The 20,509-nt window shown below is 32.8% G+C and overlaps 5 protein-coding genes and 1 long non-coding RNA gene across 6 annotated transcripts; 2 read left to right on the top strand and 4 right to left on the bottom strand.

Annotated features, from left to right (window-relative positions):
• Positions 1-1,627: 1,627 nt before the first annotated feature.
• On the bottom strand, positions 1,628-3,215 carry LOC104785216 (protein MIZU-KUSSEI 1). The gene has a single exon (XM_010510391.3). It carries the CDS (start codon positions 2,867-2,869, stop codon positions 1,970-1,972), a length of 900 nt encoding a protein of 299 aa, XP_010508693.2. The 5' UTR covers positions 2,870-3,215; the 3' UTR covers positions 1,628-1,969.
• A 609-nt stretch (positions 3,216-3,824) lies between these two features.
• LOC104731914 (uncharacterized) lies at positions 3,825-5,284 on the top strand. The gene is made up of 2 exons (XR_758686.3): positions 3,825-4,363; positions 4,648-5,284. It is a non-coding gene; the product is annotated as an uncharacterized LOC104731914 (long non-coding RNA).
• Positions 5,285-6,660: 1,376 nt separating this feature from the next.
• On the bottom strand, positions 6,661-7,058 carry LOC104788826 (agamous-like MADS-box protein AGL18). Its single transcript, XM_010514605.2, has 2 exons — positions 6,991-7,058; positions 6,661-6,892 (listed from the first exon to the last, which is right to left on the bottom strand). Exons 1-2 carry the CDS (start codon positions 7,056-7,058, stop codon positions 6,661-6,663), a joined length of 300 nt encoding a protein of 99 aa, XP_010512907.2.
• A 1,011-nt stretch (positions 7,059-8,069) lies between these two features.
• On the top strand, positions 8,070-8,828 carry LOC147943220 (uncharacterized). The gene is made up of 2 exons (XM_087450579.1): positions 8,070-8,256; positions 8,336-8,828. The coding sequence occupies exons 1-2, from the start codon at positions 8,081-8,083 to the stop codon at positions 8,664-8,666; spliced, it is 507 nt and encodes a 168-aa protein (XP_087306705.1). The 5' UTR covers positions 8,070-8,080; the 3' UTR covers positions 8,667-8,828.
• Positions 8,829-10,559: 1,731 nt separating this feature from the next.
• Positions 10,560-13,273, bottom strand: LOC109132806 (uncharacterized). The gene is made up of 10 exons (XM_087452092.1): positions 13,116-13,273; positions 12,373-13,009; positions 12,046-12,085; positions 11,914-11,954; positions 11,754-11,808; positions 11,582-11,602; positions 11,367-11,422; positions 11,073-11,115; positions 10,920-10,999; positions 10,560-10,821 (listed from the first exon to the last, which is right to left on the bottom strand). Exons 2-10 carry the CDS (start codon positions 12,459-12,461, stop codon positions 10,719-10,721), a joined length of 528 nt encoding a protein of 175 aa, XP_087308218.1. The 5' UTR covers positions 12,462-13,009; positions 13,116-13,273; the 3' UTR covers positions 10,560-10,718.
• Positions 13,274-13,440: 167 nt separating this feature from the next.
• LOC104785217 (xylan glycosyltransferase MUCI21) lies at positions 13,441-15,509 on the bottom strand. The gene is made up of 3 exons (XM_010510392.3): positions 15,113-15,509; positions 14,943-15,020; positions 13,441-14,790 (listed from the first exon to the last, which is right to left on the bottom strand). The coding sequence occupies exons 1-3, from the start codon at positions 15,294-15,296 to the stop codon at positions 13,577-13,579; spliced, it is 1,476 nt and encodes a 491-aa protein (XP_010508694.1). The 5' UTR covers positions 15,297-15,509; the 3' UTR covers positions 13,441-13,576.
• Between the last annotated feature and the right edge of the window lie 5,000 nt (positions 15,510-20,509).

The raw sequence follows: 20,509 nt of genomic DNA on the forward strand, positions 1-20,509 counted from the left end.
TATACACTTTAAAAATTGATCGGATTAAAATTTACCATTTTCCGACGCTGTAGCTATAACTAGCAGCATCTTTTACGTAATTTTGCCGTCCGTTACCAAATATAACTAATTTATGTACGAGTTAGTGATAAGTTTTTTTTAAGGTATGTCAAACAGTTTTGTTAATGATGTTGGTTATTTTTAATTATTTTTTGGTTAATTCAGAAAGCTAGCACATGCGTTTCCTTCACAATTTTTGTGGAAATTTATTTCTCTTTTCTAAATTGGAAAATCTTTACTTTATCATATAGTTTTTGTCTCTATATGATCTTCTCTATTTATCTAGCTATGATACGTATAGTTTATATGTCTTCGTATTCTAAATAATCTTCTTCTTTTTTTGTGTCATACGTTATCTGAATAATCAACTATGCATGCTTATGTATACGTAGCCCCTTGCCCACTAATATTATCGATTTTGTAATAAATAAGTTTTTAAGATTTAGAGGGAATTATTAGAATTAGCTATTTTAGCTGATTCAAGGGAAAGCTAATTCTGATTTATATAACAGATCATCATTTACAATCTAAAAATAAGAGATCCATTACAAATTTTTATCATTTTTGTAAACCAACAAAAAAGTACCAATATACTGTTATGCGGTTGAACCAACCCGGTTAAAAGAACGATGTTACACTGTTGAATCTTGGATAGATAAAAAGTATTTGTGTTTGTGATACGCTGCAATTAATATGTCAAACTTAAAAGAGAATGATCAAAAGTTTGGAAATCCATGATTAACAGAAGAAACAAAGATTAATCACAAATAAACTAACTTAGCTTGTGTAGTCTTAACTTTTTGAATAATTCACTTTTACCGCAACAAAAATACACACAAAATAAGGAAACTGATAGACTCACAAATTAACCTTGAGATGCATGAAAAAGGTGTGGTCCAAAAATGCAGGGAAAGATCCTAAAAGGGAATTTTTGGCTTTGCGGCTTTGATGAGTTTTTTCAGACTATGTCCACTAAAAGGCAAGGCATGTGGGTTTTACGCTCTTTCCCACCCACTTTTTTTTTTTCTCACGATCATCCACCCCTGCATTTTCCATTTCTTTACATTTTTCCTCATCTTTTAAAATTTAATCAGAGTTTCATTTGTTAGGGGTTTTCAATCTTTCTTTTATTACTTCCACTTAGATCAAAGATCAAAGTATTGCCAAAAATGGTAATTATAACTTCTTAAGTAAATTAATCAATTTAGCATATATTTCGTCTCACCTGTATTATTATCTAGTATATATATTTCTACACATCAAATTCCTTCTGCATCTGATATTTTCTCTTAAGAACTATTCATATATACTCGATTCATTAAATGTTAAATATATACTTAACTATGTATAGATTATAATTATTATGCTACAAGTGTAACTCGTTAATTTGATTTGATGAGATCATATGCTAAGGCTCTATAAGCTAAAATATAAACGGTGTTTAGTTATGAATTGATTGTTACAACTCAAAAGCAGTCCCACTTTCTAGATAATTTGTTGTTTAGTTGTTAAACAAGATTGCTCCACGCGTTACACTACACGTAAAAGCGAATTCGACTTGCGCAAATTAAATACTAAAAGTTTATAGTAAAGACAATAGGAATCTTAAATTGGCATTAATCATGACGGACCATGTGGGGATCTTCATGCCTTGCATATAAGCAACCACAAACTTATAATCACATCCTTATAATACAAAAAAAAAAAAAAAGTACCACATATCATATAAAACAATTAGAAGAAGAAAAAAACTATGATACCCTCCTAGGCCCTCTCTCTTCCTTTTATATAGTTTTATATAACTATCGATTACACATATTTCATGACACAACATTGCATTCATTCACTATATTATAATACGTCACTTAAGACATTTTCAAATTTTTTAAAAAGTCAATAAATTATTTTTTAAGAAGACATTTTCGTATTATTATATTCTAAGAAGAAAAATACTGAGTTCTGGACCTCCGTTTTTGTCCGGGTTCATCATGTAGAACGCCTCCGAGTCACGGCTCCCCACGACTCTTTCAAACCTGCCTCTCATATACAGCAACTCCCCAAGATCCGTTCCACTTCCAACGCCGGACACGTCATCAATACTCTTCGCCGTGGGAATCACTCCTGCTCCAACTGTAACCCTAGATACCGTGTTCAGCACGCGCCAATCCGAATCAGTACACGCGCCACCACGGGACACCGCGTATCCGCACTTCCTCCCGTTGCAATACATCGTCCATTTGGGCTCTTGGAAAAGCTTTGTCCCCGGTCGATGACGCTTCTCGCACTCCAGAGCGATCCTGACGAGTCCGGACGACATCTCTTTAACGAGAGTTGCCGTTGACATGGCCAGGTCAAGAAGCAAGACCGGGTCGGACCTCGGATCGTACTGGACGGAAAACGTGACGTGGCCTCTTCTATGTCCATACAGAGTCCCGGTGACTCTTCTCCCAAGAGAAGAGGATCCACCGGTGACGAGTGAGATGAGTTGGTTAGAAACACCGGAAGAAGAAGACGGCGGAGAAGGAAGAGAGAGGAATTTGCAAGCAGGGATGTTAATGACGTTGATGAGAGAACGCAAGAACGTAGAAAGCTTCAACTGAAGTTTCCCGATACTCCTAGAGGAGGACGAGGAAGAAGAAGAGGAAAGGGAGACGGAGGAGCATCTCCGGCAAGGGACAAGGAAGAGGTCGTGTTCAGGGATGGTTGGTATCAAAGAGGAAGAGGACGGTGAACGTCCGTGTAAACCACGCGCCGGAGAAGTTGCGGGATTGATCTTTCTTGTGTCGCAGCTGAAGCTTCTCTGAAGAGCGAGTTCTTGGTACTGCACCATTCTTTATGTCTCGATAAATCGATCCACTTACAAATTAAGAGGGTTGTTATATTTTGGTAAATGTGTCGAGATATTTGAGGAAGGAGTAAGGAAGAAAGCGGCCGACCAAAGTGATGATGAGTTTTCAAAGAGGTGTGGCCGATTTGTATGTGTATTTATACACATTTTACATGAATATTTTTTAAAAAGCATATAGATGTGCGATTATGTTATTTATTGCCTATCATTGAGAGGTCCCAATAAAATTAAATATGTATTGTTAGTTTAACGTACATTATAATTAGAGAACATAGAGTTAGTTTGACGATATCAGTACTAGTAATAAAAGTATATTACTACTTGTTTTTACCAATACACATCGATAGGCATGTGTATCGAAATTATCTCTTTTTCTAATGTGTTATAGACTTATAGCTTGTTTTATAAAGTACACGATTTGTAGTTGTTGACAAATAACAAATATACGATATGTAAATGTTTAGGTTTTTTTTTTTTGTTTAAGTAAATATGATACGACGACTACGACTATGTCTTCTTTGTCTTAAAAATTGTTTACTTTCATTATCATCAAAACCTCGCCTCCATCCTCTTATCTCAACCGTCCATTAGGGAAGGTCCACGATGGACCCGGCTAACGACAAATTGTAAATTTTGATTTTATTTTTTGGAATTTTATTTTACGTTGACGCTCTCTTTTTTTTTTTTTTGCTGGCATTTTAATATGTTGACATTCGGATTTGGCAAGGGACAACGCAACTGGAGTCGTTGAACATTCGTTGGCTTTGAACGGTGTGTCGTAGAGATTTCCATATTGTCCCGGTTAGTCTGTACGTATAGTGACGTGGTTCATAAATGCAAGAAAGCGATTGTTGCCTAAAGTAATTGGGATAACATTGTTTATTAACAATATCACTTCTTTATGGTAATGGTAAACTAACACCACAAAGAAACACATGTGTCAACAGTTTAGACAAGTAATGACATTAGCAAATGTTAGGCAACATGCATGTGTCTAATGTTACCGATATGCATAATCCATGCAGCTTAAAGTTGTTTTTCTGCAGATTAAATTTAAACTGTATATAACATAATATAATATAATGTAGTTAAGTTAATTAAGTGCGCAACAAAGGCCATTTTTTCTCTCTCGACTAAAACCTAAAACCAGCCGCCGTCCATCCAGATCTGTTTTCCGCTTGCCTTCTCCGGTGACCGGCGCTCCTCGTCGCAGCCGTGAGAGGGTACCCAGTATTTCCCTTTTCGTTTAGTTGTTGTTTCTTTCGATTCGTCTTACCTCTGGTGATTAAGTAGAGAGGAGTTGTCAGGTTGACGGTGGTTCATCTCGGCGAGCTTTAGAGGCATGGCAGGTGGTCAGCTTCTCCAGAGAGAGTTGTCGTTCTGGGCTTCCGAGATCTGTAGATCTAATGGTTGCTCTGTCTTAGAAAAGGATTTGCGAATCGGTGACTTTTTGTCTCGCTCCAGCTCCTTGGTCCGGTAAACCATCTATCCAACCCTTCCTCTTTGCTGTTTTGCTAGGGTTAGATGGAATCGCTTTAGTTGTTTCATTTAGTAGGCTGGTTCAGGCTGGTTTCAGTTTTAGAGATGGTGTCGTTTACCTCTTCTTCTTCTCCCACGGTATGGGATGGGGATAAGGCAATATCTTCCCGGAATTAGTTGATTAGGTTTCGTTTTGTCTCTGACTGTTTTGGATAGAAGTTGAGGCTCCCAGTTTATGCTTGTTTGTTGAACAAACGATTCCTCGTCGTTGTGTTTGTCAGGCCTACAAGTTCTTTTGTGTCCTTTAGAGTTCTCTTTGGGTTCACTCTGGTTCGATCTTCCGCTGTCCTTGTTTGTGATTGGTGGTGTCCAGTTTGGATTGTTCGCTCCTAGTCTCTGCTTTTCAGATCTGTTCGAGGTCTGGTCCTATGGGTTTTGCTTCTACCTAGGTGCAAAAAAGTCGCCTTGTATACGACATCGCCGTATCCGGAAGAAGTGTGAAGAACTATGTGGTTCTGTCTTTGCGGATTATGAAGATTACCATAGGAGTTCTGTTACTTTTAGGCAGTTTCTTAGAGGAGGAATGGATTTTCGAAGGTTGGCCGAGGGCATCTTCGTTTTGTACAAGCAAAGGATCTCTTGAAGTTAGCATTCCTTGTGGGTTTTGGTATAATCCTTCTTTGTGAGGTTTTTGTTTTGGTATGTTTTTGTTATGGGTGTTTCCTTCGATCTTTGTAATAGCCTTGTTTTCAGTTCTTAGTTTCCCTTGCATAGGGCTTTAGATTCCGGGGATATTTTGTTCTTCCGCCGGCTTTAGACTTCGGGGATATCATGTTTTTCCGCCGGCTTAGCTTGTAATCCTAAGTTGTAATGGTTTGAATAATAAAATTCTAGATGATAAAAAAAAAAGTTAATTAAGTGCGCGCGTGATTATACTTTGATAGTATATGTTTGTGGATGGAAATGAAAGCTAGAGATATGTGCGTATAGAGACACCTAACTTACCCCTCGTATCACAAGCTAGTTATTTCAAATATATTATAGTATACCTTGAATAAATTAAAAACGTTTTTTTGTAATTTTCTGTGTTTAATTTCTCAAATGAGAATTTGAACTCTCGTAAAAGAATATGAACTGATAAATTCGTGTTATGGGGATACGTTTCAAATAAACAGACAACATACATATCCATGATTACTAAAAATTGGACAGTGCTACTACTATGGAATCTATGTTTATCAATAAGAATAATAAAAGAATATCGAGACAAAGAAGGCATCATACATTAAAAGTGTATGTGTCCAATTGTTAAGCAACCACAAAAGTTCTTAGAACAATAATATATGTTCGTAAAACTATATGTACGCATGTTTCGTTGTTGGTTTTTTTTTATAGAAGCATGTTTGTTTTTGTTTATACGTTTAAAGATTAAGTGCCAGTCCACAAAGTACCCACAAATACGCACGTATCACCATAACCATCCTAAGCTACAAGTATATTATGGTTGAGGCAGATTAGAAAAAATATAAAATTGTAAAGAGAGATTAACTACGATAATATCTGGACGGTTCCAAACATGAGAATGTATCGTTCCTCGTTCATGATGTAAGATGTTGTTTACCTAACTGTACGTAACAAACCGCAAACTATCTCATGACACATGTGGTTCCTTTGATCGACTCCTTTGACACGTCGTTTAATTTTACTTCTACGTTGATAAGTTTTTGAACCTATTTCATTTGAGATGGAAGAAAATAAACGTAAAGTAGAAAGTCTAATGATAAAAGACTTTTAAAACCTGAATTTTATCTATCTACGAATACTAGTGTATCTATCATTGTTTATTGTATTTTTTGGAGTAACGAATTCCTCTGCTAGAAGCACGCAACGTGTTGTGCCAAAGAAGCCATTTAAAGTACTCCACCATCACTTTTGCTCATTATCTAGGAATCGAATTAAGGTAGGTCTCTGGCATGCTCTTGCGGTGATAACAATTATGGATCCTTCTGAGCTTCCTTGAAACGAGAAGAAGTCTAAATTGCAAGGAAGTGTCAGCACCCTTGTCATTGTCCAATGAACATCTCTCGGGCTCAGCTAACCTAGAGACTGATTCCTTGTTGGTGTGGAAAGGGTTGGTTACAGCAGGAAAGGGTTGGTTACACCAATAAACCTTGAAAAAACCAACTGAAGGATCCAAAAACACTCGACTCTAGCAGACCAATCTCTTCTCCAGCAAGCTCTTCCGTTGATAGCGATTGTGGAATTTTCTGAGCTTTCTTGAAACGAGAAGAAGTCTAAATTGCAAGGGAGTTTTCATCATCTTTTTCATTGTCCGGTAAATATCTCTCGGGTTCAGCAGCAGCAGCTAGACTCGAGATTGATCCCTTGTTACGCTGCCTTTCAGTTTGCTCCCTTATTGGTCTCATCATTTGGTCGTCCAAAGCGAACAAAGCAAACATTATCCGAGAGTAAAGTGAGTACAGGTCGGAGGATGTCAAACCCTCGAGCTCTCTACCGTTCAATCTCCTGTGAGGATATATGGAAAACAAAAAAATTGAAAAAAGCTGACACTTTTGCAAAGCAAGAAGAGGGAGTCAGTCTGCTGAAGAGTTAAATATTCTTACTCGTGAGAAAGCCACAATCTCTGGTACTCGCTCTGCAATGATTCAGAGTTTCGTCTCTCGAATTTCATCTTCCTTTTCAGCTGTAAGAAGAACATGAGAGAATCTTAAAATGTACAAGCTGCGTCCATTATTTGTTGGGCTGCATTTTAAGGGCCTACCTTATTTAGAACCCTCTTAAATCCGGTTTACACCTTGGCACATACATTACACCAAGTTTCACTCATACATGTTACCAAAAAAAAGCATGAGTGAATTCTCGAACCTAGAAAAAATCTGCTTATGTGAAAATTTGGAAGCAAGATGAGAGAGAGAGGTCTTTTCTTCTCCAACGTTGCAGCGTTTTAGTATAATTAATTTGAACTCTAGTATCCTCAAACTAGATGAGATTCACCTTCAATGTCAAACGCACTTTTCTTTACCCACCCACTAGTTTATAGAGATGTGACTGCGAATGAGACACATTGCGAATGAGACACATTGATGTTACCTATCTTTCCCTTTTTTCTTTTTTGTTGTCTATATTGATTAATTTTGGTATTTTTAGAATATTTTTCCAAAACTGCTCTTCTTAGATGTTTTTTTGTTTAACCATCGATTCAAGATTAGACCAAATGTTTTGACTTTGGTCAATATTAGACCAAATGGTTTACTTTGGTCAAACTGTAATGACATTATGGATTCAGAATATTAACTTAATTCTCGTGACATTATGGATTCAGAATATTAACTTAATTCTCGTGACATTATGGATTCAGAATATTAAATTATTCTCGCAAACCAAAGTGCAAACATGTCATTCATATCATTGTACATGGGTCTTGTATAGCATTCCAAATTGAAATTAATATAACAAAATATAATTATATATTTTTAAAGGAGTTTAGTAATTTATTAAATAAATTAATTATTTAATAGTTAATATTACATAAATATTCTTTTAAATAAATATCCTTTAAAACTTGTACAAAATTATAAAAAAAAAAAAATTAATTATGGTTTTATAGCTTTCTTAGTTCCTTCGATTGTTTTTCTACTGTCCAAAAAATAAAAAGCTCAGGTTTTAGATACATGTTGTTGTTGTTGTTCTCACATGCTTCTCTCTCTCCCTAGTCAGATGGTTGCTGCAATGGATAAGAGATTTAGGTCAATCTACAACAAAATGGAAAACAAGGCTGAGTCTATGGTCTTTGAATGCAATGCTATGGGGGTAGCCTTGATTGCCTACTCACCAGTGGATGGGAGATTGGCGACATATGTTCATCTAAGGTAAGATTTTGTTTATCCAAAAATTAAAGCTTGGATTTTTTTTTCACCACACTCCTAAAAATCCATCTCTCTTGTGTAGTCTTGAAATGGTTATGGGACATCTTCATTATGAACCAAAAGACCTTGTTATTACTCCCCATGAGAGATTCACTCAGGCCTTGGATGCTCTCCTTGTTGATGTTGCTGAGTTAGAAACTGAAGAGTTAGAGAGATTGTCTGCTCGTCTCAACGACACCCTCGCCTTGGTGACGCTGGAGCGGCAGGCTCAATTGACTCCACACGAGAGATTTACTCAGGCCCTCAACGCTCTGTATGGTGATTTGGCACATCTAAGCACTGAAGAATTGAGGATTTTGCGTGATCGTCTCGTCAGTCTCCTCGCCAAAGTGGTGGAGATCGCTAGAATTTAAACATATTTTCCTTGTACAGTTGAATCTATAAGTGACATGTTACAAATATCTGTTATGATATATTGGCGAATGAGACACATTGATGTTACTTATCTTTCTCTTCTTTTCTTTTTTTGTAGTCTATATTGATTAATTTTGGTATTTTTCGAATATTTTTTAAAACCTGCTCTTCTTGGGTGTTTGTTTTGTTGAACCATCGATTCAAGATTAGACCAAATGTTTTGACTTTGGTCAAGACTATACCAAATGTTTTACTTTGTTCAAACTGTAATGACATTAAGGATTCAAAATATTAAATTATTCTTATATGCAAACATGTCATTCATATCATTAAAATTAATATAACAAAATATATTTATATACTTTTAAAAAAGTTTATTAACTTATTGAATAAATTGCTTATTTAATAGTTAATATTACATAAATATCTTTCAAAACTTGTACAGAAATTATAATTTTTTTCCTTAATTATGGTTTTATAGATTTCTTAGTTCCTTCAATAGTTTTTTCACTATCTAACAAATGCAAGAAAATTTACCTATTATTTATTATATTATTTAGATTCATTATGAAAATAAATATCATTCAAGATGATTAATCGAAAACTAAATATGCTTTTCCGAGATAATTGATGAAGTCATATATAAAAATCATATGAAAAATGATTCAATTATACCAGTATAAGTGAGACCAAAACCTAACTTATATATATTTACAATTCAAAATAATTTGGTATATATATATATATATATGTTAATTAACTATATATTGATAAATGATATATGATTAGAATAATATTAATAAGTTAATAGAAATTGAAAAACAGTTACATAATAATTTCATATGAATTATTTATCCTAAAATAATTAAAAAATAAAAGCAAAATAGAAAATATGCGACATATCTTAATGATGACAAGTAGAATTGAAAATAAAACTATACATTTTGATGTTTATAATATAGGAATAATATATATGTAGTATTAATATCCCAAAAAAAAAATTAAGAACAATTTAGATGATAGAAAAGTTAAATATTCTATCATATTTTAAAACTAAAAATATCACATATATATATATATATATCTTACATATATATATATATATCATACACACAAGTTGAACGTTTTATAAACATAATAGCATATACTACACACATGTTGAACTCTTACATAAAGTATATACGAATTAAAAAAATGCAATAATTTAATATTATATCTCTTATTGTTTATTATATTTTAATTGTCATTAATCATTCATTAGAATGCTATAAATACTATGGAGGTGAAAAAATAACATAAACACAAATAAATAATTGTAATTAATTAAAATTTAGTACCTTAAGATTTGAATATGATTATAAATATGAGAGTTATAATATATTTGATAGAATATGTAAGTTAATAAAAATATGTGAGGAAATTTATAAAAATAAATTTATTGTGAATATAAAAATTCGAAGTTATTATTAATATAAATATATGACAGGAACTTCAAATTAATCAAATTGTAATTTTAAATATACATTTTGTTCTCTCTTACAAAAAAATATGTATTCAACTATTTATGTATACATATTTACAAATTCTATATACTAAAATATATTTTAATTTATTATAATTAGAGTGAAATTACAAAACAAATTAATAATAATATTATGTGAATTGTTTCTATTAAAGTAAAGAAATAAAACAGAAATTATTATTGGAAATTATGATGAAAAAGTAAAGAAAAATTGAACAACTTATAATAACTTTGTTTTTTTTTTACACATGCTAACTCTTTAGGTGATGGTGTCAAGTTCTAGAAGAAAGTTTTGAAATAAATTCTATATTAAAATATACTTTAATTTATTATAATTAGAATGAAATTACAAAATAAAATAATAATCATATTATGTGAATTATTTCTATTAAAGTGAAGAAAAAAACAGAAAATTATTATTAGAAATGATGATGAAAAAGTAAAAAAAAAAAATTGAACATCTTATAATATATTTTACAGATAATAACTTGTTATATAAGATTGTTCCATTCTTGACCATCTTTGATGCTCAAAGATGCTCAGTCAGACCTCGAAGTCCTTGGTGTAGCTGATCTAGAAGTAAGTAATGCTCAATGAGTGTCATACCTGTCAGCTCTCTACCATTCATTCTCCTGTGAGGAGGATTCAAAGAAACCCAATAAGAACCAAAGTTTAAAAAAACATTATTATTATTATTATGCAGAGCAATAAGAGTGTAAAATGCCATTACTCCTTCAACAGCCATAATCTCTCGAATTCGCTGTGCATGGATTCAGCTTTTCGTCTCTCGTATTCTATCTGACTTCGAGACTGCAATAACAGAAGCAATGAGAGGTAAAAAAAGAAGAGACATGACCGCAAGTGAATATACATATATAGGTACCAGTGGTGATGGTGCTTCTTGTTTCTCTTGTCTCTCTCCAGATCTGTTATATATACCCAGAACAAGTCAGGCTTTACTTTTGCACAATTGGTCCAATAAATAAAACAAGAAAGACAATGTTTTTCTGCACCAACTTGGAACCTAAGTGATCTCTAACGAGAGGATCGGATTCAGCAATAAAACAACTGACATATCTACTTTTTTTACCCCAAGTACTGATTCAACAAAACAAACCTAAACCCTTTGGACAAACCCAACCAAGAAAAATATCCTTTTTAGCAACAACAAGATTACCTGCAAGGAACCAAAACCCTTCTCCTCCTACCTTCATTCTCATCCCCTGCTTCCTTCTTCTGCAAAAAAATGAAAGAAGAATACTGCAAGATCAAACATGGTGGTAAGAAGAAAACAAAGCAGACACAGTATCAGATTTGCCTTCTTCAACATCAATTCAAAACTTCACAAACAAATCTTGTTTTGTTGGGTAATGTATTGTTTAAAATCTTTACCTGTTGGCGCAGCCTTTCTGCCTATTCCAGCTATATTTTGTCCTGTAATAAATTTAAACAAGATGTTTAAACTACATTTTCATTAATAGGAGAAAGAAGTCGTCTCATCAGTGTCCTGCCTATAAATTTGTGTATTAAACAACCTTCACAATGTCCATGACTCGGTTTAGATGGTCTCTAACAGCTCCTCGAAACTCAAACCGTCAAGATCCTTACCAGTCATTCTCCTAGGAATACAAACGACAGCTCATATGAACAGCAGTGGAAAGAAAGAAATAGACAAACTTGAGAATAAGAAACGGGAAAATGTTAAATGAGTTATATATATATACCTGGTCAAAAGCCTTAATCTCTTGAGTTCGCTCTCCATAGACTAGGCAAGTGGTGTAAGAACCAACCAAAACAGAGAGAAAGCTAAAAAAGTTCATGACTTGAAAAGAGTTGCGGATATTTTGTGTACATACCAGTGCTTCATGTTCTTGTAAGTGTGGCCTTTGTTCGTCTCTGGAAAGAGAAGAAGTCAGAGTTTAAGGTTAAACGGTTGGTTTTGTGAATACAAAGCATAGTACTTACTTATGTTGAAGAGTACAGTCATGAACCAACAGATCAAAACTTAGAACCTTGAGCTAGAGGATCTCTATAGCAATAGCTAACCAATAATAAAAAGAAACTGGAGAATCAGATTTTGCGATGGCTAGGGTTCCATATCAAATAACCTAAGAGCTAGTTCAACAATTAACTAAACCCTAGAAAACAGAACACTTGTTCGTTGTACTGTGAAGAAGATATACCTGCGGGTGGTGGATACTCGGCAGAAATCGCAGAGCACTCTCGCCTTCCTCGGCAACTCTTTTGGCCTCCTCTTCAGCTTCACCTTCATCTTAACCCCCTCTCTCTGTAATCGGATCAAACTAAACCCAAAAACCCCAAAAGAAAAGTGTTTTTTATAGGAAAAAGGCTGAGATAAAGACGGCGATTGAGTTTATTAATTAAAATATATTATTATCCTTTTGTGCTTAAAAGTTTCCTAATATATATAATTAATTAAGAAGAAATCGATTTATTATCTTAATGACTAAACGCTAAAAATTCAGAGAAAACAAATTATGTAAACTAGACGCAGGATTATATTGAATTATATTTTTTTTACTACAGAGAGAAAATAGGTTCAAATCAGATTATTACAAGAGCTCAAGCTCAGAATCCACTAACTAACTAGTTTTAAAAAGCAGTAAAACAGATCACATCTGCTCATGTTCCTGTCGCGCTGCAATCACTCTAGTCAGATAATTCTGAAGATTCTGAAGCGCGCTATCCCAGGCAACCAATTCTTCATCACTCATTTGCCTGAGATTTGCATTCACTGCAGCCATACTCTCAAGAAGCCTTTCCACAGCTGTCGTTGCCTCGTTCCCAGATGCAACCATCCTACCAAACAAAAAATATTAAAAAAATTCACAGCCCTAAAAAGGTTTAAAAAACGAAAAATAGATCAATTTTCTAGGGTTTGAAATCGAAATTTTTATCTTGTTACCTCCTTGGCACGCACATCCTCTCAGTTGTTTGGATTGAAATCGGAAACTAAAGGGTTCAGACAGTGTGAGAGAGACGGAGGAGCTCTAAACGAGAGAGTGGAGTATTTTTTTTTTGTTCATCGTTACTGGGCCACTCGGCCTCTCTATCTTGGGCTTCAGATTTTGCGATGGCTAGAGTTCCATAAATAACCTAAAACATTAGAAAACAGAACACTTGTTCGTCAAAATTGTATTCATAAATTTCCCTCTGCAAATACTGTATTTTGATAGTCACTATTTTATTTATCTAGGTAAAAAAAAAAACAAAGCGTACAGAATCTATTATTTCGGAGCTTCAAATATATTGATTTATTTACCGTATTATCTTAACGAAAAAATGAATTTAATTGTCATTCAAAACTTTACAAAAAATCAAAATGTAACACTTCCTTATGTTTCTTCTTCTCTATAATATCTCTCTCTATGTAACAAGTAAACGAGGAACTTCATCTCTAAATCTCCTTCTGATAGTGAAATCGTAGGAACGAGTTAACGTTTCTCTAAATCTTCTCAAGTCAAGCTTCACGTTCTGTCCTTGTAGATATATTTTCTTAGTATATTCCCATCCTTTATCGTTGAGACTATCCGGATCTCGGATAATAGGATCATCTTTACCATATTCTTCATATAAAGAGCTCTCTCTCGGCGCAATCTTGTAACCAATGTACTTCAATCCTAGCTTCTTCGCCGGTTCTCCATAGTATGTCTCTGCCGCCCAATCCGTCCCTAACGGGATGATCTGAATGAAGACTGTTTTCGGTTTCAAGAATAGGAAATGAGTCATTGCTGCTCCATGTACACCGATCATTACATCGCTCGTGTTCATCGAACGATAAATCTTAGCCATTTCCGTTGTTTTTTGTGGTCTTAGAACCTCGACGTTGAAACCGATTTCTTCTGCTAGCTCCACGAGAAGTTTCTCGTTAAGTATCGCCCTCGATGATCCGTTTCTTGATAGAATCACCAGTTTCGGCTTGTTCTTGAAATCGAGTGCGGTCACGTTGGACTCTGTTTCCTCCTGGACCAAGCTTTGGATACGATGAGTGTAACCACGATCCAAAACGTTTCTGAAGTCAACAATGGTTTGATTCCCATTGACCAGTGAAGAATTCACAGTTAACTCGTCGTGAATACGCAATCCAACGGTAGCTTCTTTGAAACAATGTGTTCTCGCATCTCCATTGAAATCAACCAGTGGATAATACGAGAGCTGCGAAACGATGTCTCCATACTTCATCTCCCACCAATCATGATACTCAACGATCACAAACACAACTTTTTTCTTGTAGTGCTGCGAAGTTATAAACAAAGGGATGATCCCGTCGTTAAACTCGTGGTATACGTTTCCCGTGTATCCACCAGTGGAGAAGAACACAGCAGGAACATCGTGGTACACATCGCATACACTATCTGAAGATTTGTTCGAATCTTTGGTGATGAGGTTGAGTTCTTGCACTGTGTCCATCACACTAGTTTCCCATTTTCTCGTGTAAGGTTTGATCTTTTCCGGTTTTGTGTTGTCCTTGGTGGAGGCGGTGAAGAGGAAGACTGATGAAGAAGCAGAGTTTGTTCGGACATCACCTTTCATAACACATATATCAGATCTCAAACCGGTTCTGTCACAACAAATGGTTCCTGCGTACAAAAAGAAGAATCAATAAGTTTTACACAAACTCTGTTTCTAATATAAAGATGAAGAGATCAAAACTCTGTTTTGTTTTTTAGGGTTTGGTAAAAGAATGAATTAGGATAAGATATTTGAAAAAGAAACAAAAAAAAGGACTAACCATTGGAGATTTCTGAGCACAAAGGGGTACTGAATGGCTCGTTAGAACTAAGACCTTCGATTTCTCTGCGAAACGAATCTGGAGAGAGTAAAAACAGAGAGATAAGTAATAAATCAAATAAAAAATTCAAGAAAAGTTGAGGTTGTGTGCGAGAGAGATATAGTAAGTACCTAGGAGGGAGAGAGTGGAGAAGCCGAAGAGGTAATAAGGAGACAAGACGAAACAGCAAGAGAGGAGAGAAAAAACGAGAAGACAACGAAACTTTTGTTTAGCTCTCTTGGAGTAGCAGCAACTGCTTCCACCACTTTCCTCTTTTCTTCCATGGTGGATGATTAATCTCTGGTACTGCACCATCTTCTATGTTGATGAAGGGTCTTGTCTGATCGATCTTGGTGATTGTGGGTTACGTTTCAAGCACAAGAACAGAGATTAGTTTTTCACTTTTCTTGGGGACGAAGCAGAGAGAGAGAGGGAAAGATAAGATGGGTGACTCTGAGGATACAGAGAGACTTTTTAATACACACGCATATATACATACAGACTATATTGAACCGATGATGAAAGCTCAATTAGATTCCATTTTTTTATTATATTTGGGGTTTAGTGGACTTTCCTTTCGTTTCGGGTAAGAACACGGAAACAACAGAGAGGAGACGGCTGTCAACTCAAGGGTTTTGGTCAAAGTTAAAGCGAGTTTAACTAGAAAACGGCGTAGCATTTGGTTTCGTGGGCCTAGAACGGCGTGAAGTTTTTAAAAAAGGTTCATATGTTCTCTTTTTTGGTGGTGCATGTGCATGACGCAGAACAACCGCTTTGACAACGAATTTCGCATAATATGATTATGACTTATGAGCAAGCAATTCGCTTTGCTCTACACCAATTTACCAAATGCAACGAATTATGTAAATTTATCAATTATATTAGTCATAAATATTGCAACATTATTAAAATGAATATTTAACTTGGATTACAACGAGATCGAAGTTCCAAAGATTTACACAAAATTCAGACGATAGATTAATTGTTAGATTTGGATTTCTCTTCTTCTGCTCCGATTTTTAGCTTTACTGTCAGAAACTGTCGGATAATTTTTTTTTCAATGGTGGGTTGGAAATATAACGACTTTGTTATCTTATATTTTGATTGATAACACTGCCAATGGTGGAATCTTGAATTACATCCGAGTGAAATAAAATAAAGAAGTGTGTATAACTTTTAGAACTACAATTTATCATCTTTACAACGACTATTTGATAAATTTTGTTTATTCTTCCCGCGTTGGCACATGACCGCCACCATTATTGAGCCGACCCCAACTATATGAGGACCAAATAATTAGTTTGGTAAAATTGTCTAGATTAATAAAAAAACAAGGATACATATATAATTTTCTTTTGAAAATTAAGAAAAACAAAATAATGATCTTAGTTGGATGATCCTTAAATGAAAAGACTCACAATGTGACTTTGCAGCATAAATATCATGACGATGAAAAATAAAGTATAGATCTTTAGTTTTTTTTTTTAGTTTTAAATGGAGAGATCGAATCTTGACTTGTTCAAAATTTAGTCTCCGCCAAAAACTTGCTAACAAAGTGAATCTGCCTTTGGAACCACAACCGTTATATATCACCGTTTCAATTTATTTTCCATTAAATCTAACCAGATTTGAGTGAATTGAATCCTAAGGCTGGATCCTTTGTCGAAGGATTTACAACCTTTAATTAATAAATCAGGGCTTCTATATATTTGATAGAATAAGTAACTTTTTGTTTTGTTTCGATAATCCCATGTGTTTGTTCTTGATTATGGTTTCTTATGAGAACATTTCCTAGCGTGTATGTTGTTTTCTCTAATTGCATTTGCATGTTTCTTGACATAATGACATATATATTATTGTTTTATGGACATGGTAATGTTATATCGCGGCAGCACTGCTTGTTACGATATCCAATGCTACCCAGTAACCACACAACACGATCGATATGTAAATACCTTTTCCAAAAAAATATATTACAGTATTATACTAGATAAAAGTCTACCCAATGCGTGGATGTTATAGATTAGTTTTACTATTATGTAAATTAAATTTATTCATTTTTTTTACTTTTCTAATTTGATATAAGTTAATAGTTATCATACAACTAATTAGAAGTCACTCTAAAATTTTGAAACTTGCTCTCACATACATTTTACTACTATAAGTCTATAATATTAAAATATTCAAAGTTATTCATTATAAATCACACTTAAGTAATCAATATATAAACTGTCAAAACAAACAAAAGGTAGTCGATAAAAAACGTAGATAATTTTGTAAGTGATAAAATAAATATATTTTTTGTATAATGATATGAAGTTATGAACTACAATGTCAAGATAAGTTTTTTTTTAATTTTAAATTCTATGAAATTTAATTTTTAATGTTAGGCTTCATTCTAATGATTTCACCTTGACATGTATATATGTATATATATATCATCTGATTGTAATTTCAAAAACAAAATGGAATCAAGTATTAAAATATAGTATATTCTTGTAATGTCCTAAAAACAAAATTTAATTTATATACCAAAAATAATTAAAAAACTAAAACTATTTTAAACTGCATATATTCAATATACAATAGTCTGTAAAATTAAAATTTAAATTCAAAATATATTCTCACTTTATCTTTCAACCACTCCAGGGGAATAAAAATTAAAAACAAAATCTGGTTTATGGTGAAAGAAAATGAGATAATGATTATTATACGATAAATACTGGTGAAAGTTACATGAAATGTAAATAAATAAATATGAAATTTACAATTTTCATAAAAGAGAACTGATTTTATATACTTAACTGATAGAATGAAAATTTAACAATTTTTTATAGATCTAAAATGCTGAATAGAAATGATTTTAAGTATATATATATATATAAATATTTGTCTTCTTATTAGAATTAAAATATATTAGTTTTGGGACTAATTATAAATAAAGTCAGATATTGTTCTAAAACTAACCTTTTTATGTGAGGAAAGGTCATTGTAACATTTTCAATATACTTAATTTTACCTTTTTATGAATCAATTCAACATGATATAAACATATTTGTATATATGGATGGACATATTTGCTTAGTTACTTCCAAACCTACAAAAACAACATAAGAAAGAAACTGAGACATGATTATTTGAGAAAATTTAATAATATATAATTGAAAAAATATTGCACAAAATTTAAACAATAGAAAACAAAAGTCTAGGGTAGAATTGTGTGGGTTGTAAGGAAAACTATTTATAGCACAATGATGGCTGGAACTAATTTCTATGTTATTATATTAATTGCATAGTCATTTACTTTTAATACATCATTACATTACATAGCATGTTATAATTTTAAGCTGAAACTAAAATTCATATTAAATATGATATTAAGTATTCAAATCATGGGATAAAAATGTTACACTTGTTTGAAGTTAGTCAACAATGCATACTAATGATTATAAAAATTTCCAACATAATAAATTAAATATACTTGTGTAACTAATTTTTCTTAAAAATAATAATTTTTCTCTTTAAATATGTTTTGTTGTTTGTATTATATATCAAAACCCAAATAACATGTGTCAGTTTCTTAGAGTATAAGTTTGATAAGAATCCTTTCATTTACCTAGATTTATTGGAAAGCTTAAGGTAAACCATATAATAATATGCTATATAATATATATATATATATATATATTTTTTGTTATTGAAATATATGATAAAAAGGAAAAAATACAGGAGTAATATCACTCATATAAATTTTTAATATAAATATATAATTAAATGAATAATAGTGTATTTGAGTTTTATTTTTTAAAATTTAATTGAAATTAATGAAAATAAATAATTAAAAGATTTAAATTTAAAAGATGATACATATCTAAAGAAGAAATGTCTATATGTCAATTTTTAAGAGCATGTGATTAGAGATTACTCTAATTTATTATATAAGATTTCTACACATGTATCATCGCGAATTGCTTTTGATCCACTACATAAATTGAAAGTAGTGAAGACCAAAGTCTAAAACATTGCAATTTGGAACTCTTGTAATGTATTCATACCCATGTATCATCGCATCATATTTCTATCGACAGAATCAATTATGGTATATGCAAAGTCCAAACATTTTAGATCCATCACCTGTTCTAAAGTAGTATATACTAAAAAAACATAAATATTGAAGCCCGTTTATTTGGCTCTAAATTGTGATTATAATCATTTTATATAGCTAACGTAGTAACTGTTTCTCTCTGGTTGTTTTGTGTTAAAACTTAAAAGCCTTTCTCATCTTACAATATATGGAATGCGAAGATATTTTTGGCCCATTACTATCCAAACACATAATAATACATATCATTTTTTCAGATTTACTTCTGTCTTATTTTTCTCTCGTGTTAGTCACATTCCTTGTGTACTTCGCTACTTAAACTAACCTTTTCGCATTCACAAAATAATCCCATAAGTTTTGTGAATGGTGGCGCATATTACCTTTTTATCCTGGAAGAATACAAGACCATCTTCTTGTCTTAGATTGTTACCTAGCTTGTTGTTATGAACATATGCCCAAATGTTTCAATGTTTTGGTAAATGGAAATCCGTGGGGAAGCAACAAGACAAGGCTAAGATATTGAAGATGCAGATCAAGATAGGTTGAATTTTGCTTTGGATCACAGTGGTGGTCTTCTTTGCAGCCTTCAATGCAGCTTTATGGGTTGTCTTTCCACATAATGAACCTCCTATACCCAAGACTTATGATCCCAGTGACTGGCCAAGGTGGTTTACCCTAGCAATTTTGATCATCGCAAGTCTGATTAGGTCTGCATGTGGTATGTGGTCTTGCTTTATGTCAGTTGAGGAATAATGTGTTTTGGTCTTATTAGAATTAAAATATATTAGTTTTGGGACTAATTATAAATAAAGTCAGATATTGTTCTAAAACTAACCTTTTTATGTGAGGAAAGGTTATTGTAACATTTTCAATATACTTAATTTTACCTTTTTATGAATCAATTCAACATGATATAAACATATTTGTATATATGGATGGACATATTTGCTTAATTACTTCCAAACCTACAAAAACAACATAAGAAAGAAATTGAGACATGATTATTTGAGAAAATTTAATAATATATAATTGAAAAATATTGCACAAAATTGAAACAATAGAAAACAAAAGTCTAGGGTAGAATTGTGTGGTATGGTTGTAAGGAAAACTATTTAGAGCACAATGATGGCTGGAAGGGTTTATTTTTAAATCTCTATGTTATTATATTAATTGCATAGTCATTTACTTTTAATACATCATTACATTACATAGCATGTTATAATTTTAAGCTGAAACTAAAATTCATATTAAATATGATATTAAGTATTCAAATCATGGGATAAAAATGTTACACTTGTTTGAAGTTAGTCAACAATAATTTTATTGCATACTAATAATTATAAAAATTTCCAACATAATAAATTAAATATACTTGTGTAACTAATTTTTCTTAAAAATAATAATTTTTCTCTTTAAATATGTTTTG

Source organism: Camelina sativa, chromosome 5 (genome assembly GCF_030686135.1).
Source record: "Camelina sativa cultivar CO46 ecotype springtype chromosome 5, ASM3068613v1".
Taxonomy (NCBI): domain Eukaryota; kingdom Viridiplantae; phylum Streptophyta; class Magnoliopsida; order Brassicales; family Brassicaceae; genus Camelina; species Camelina sativa.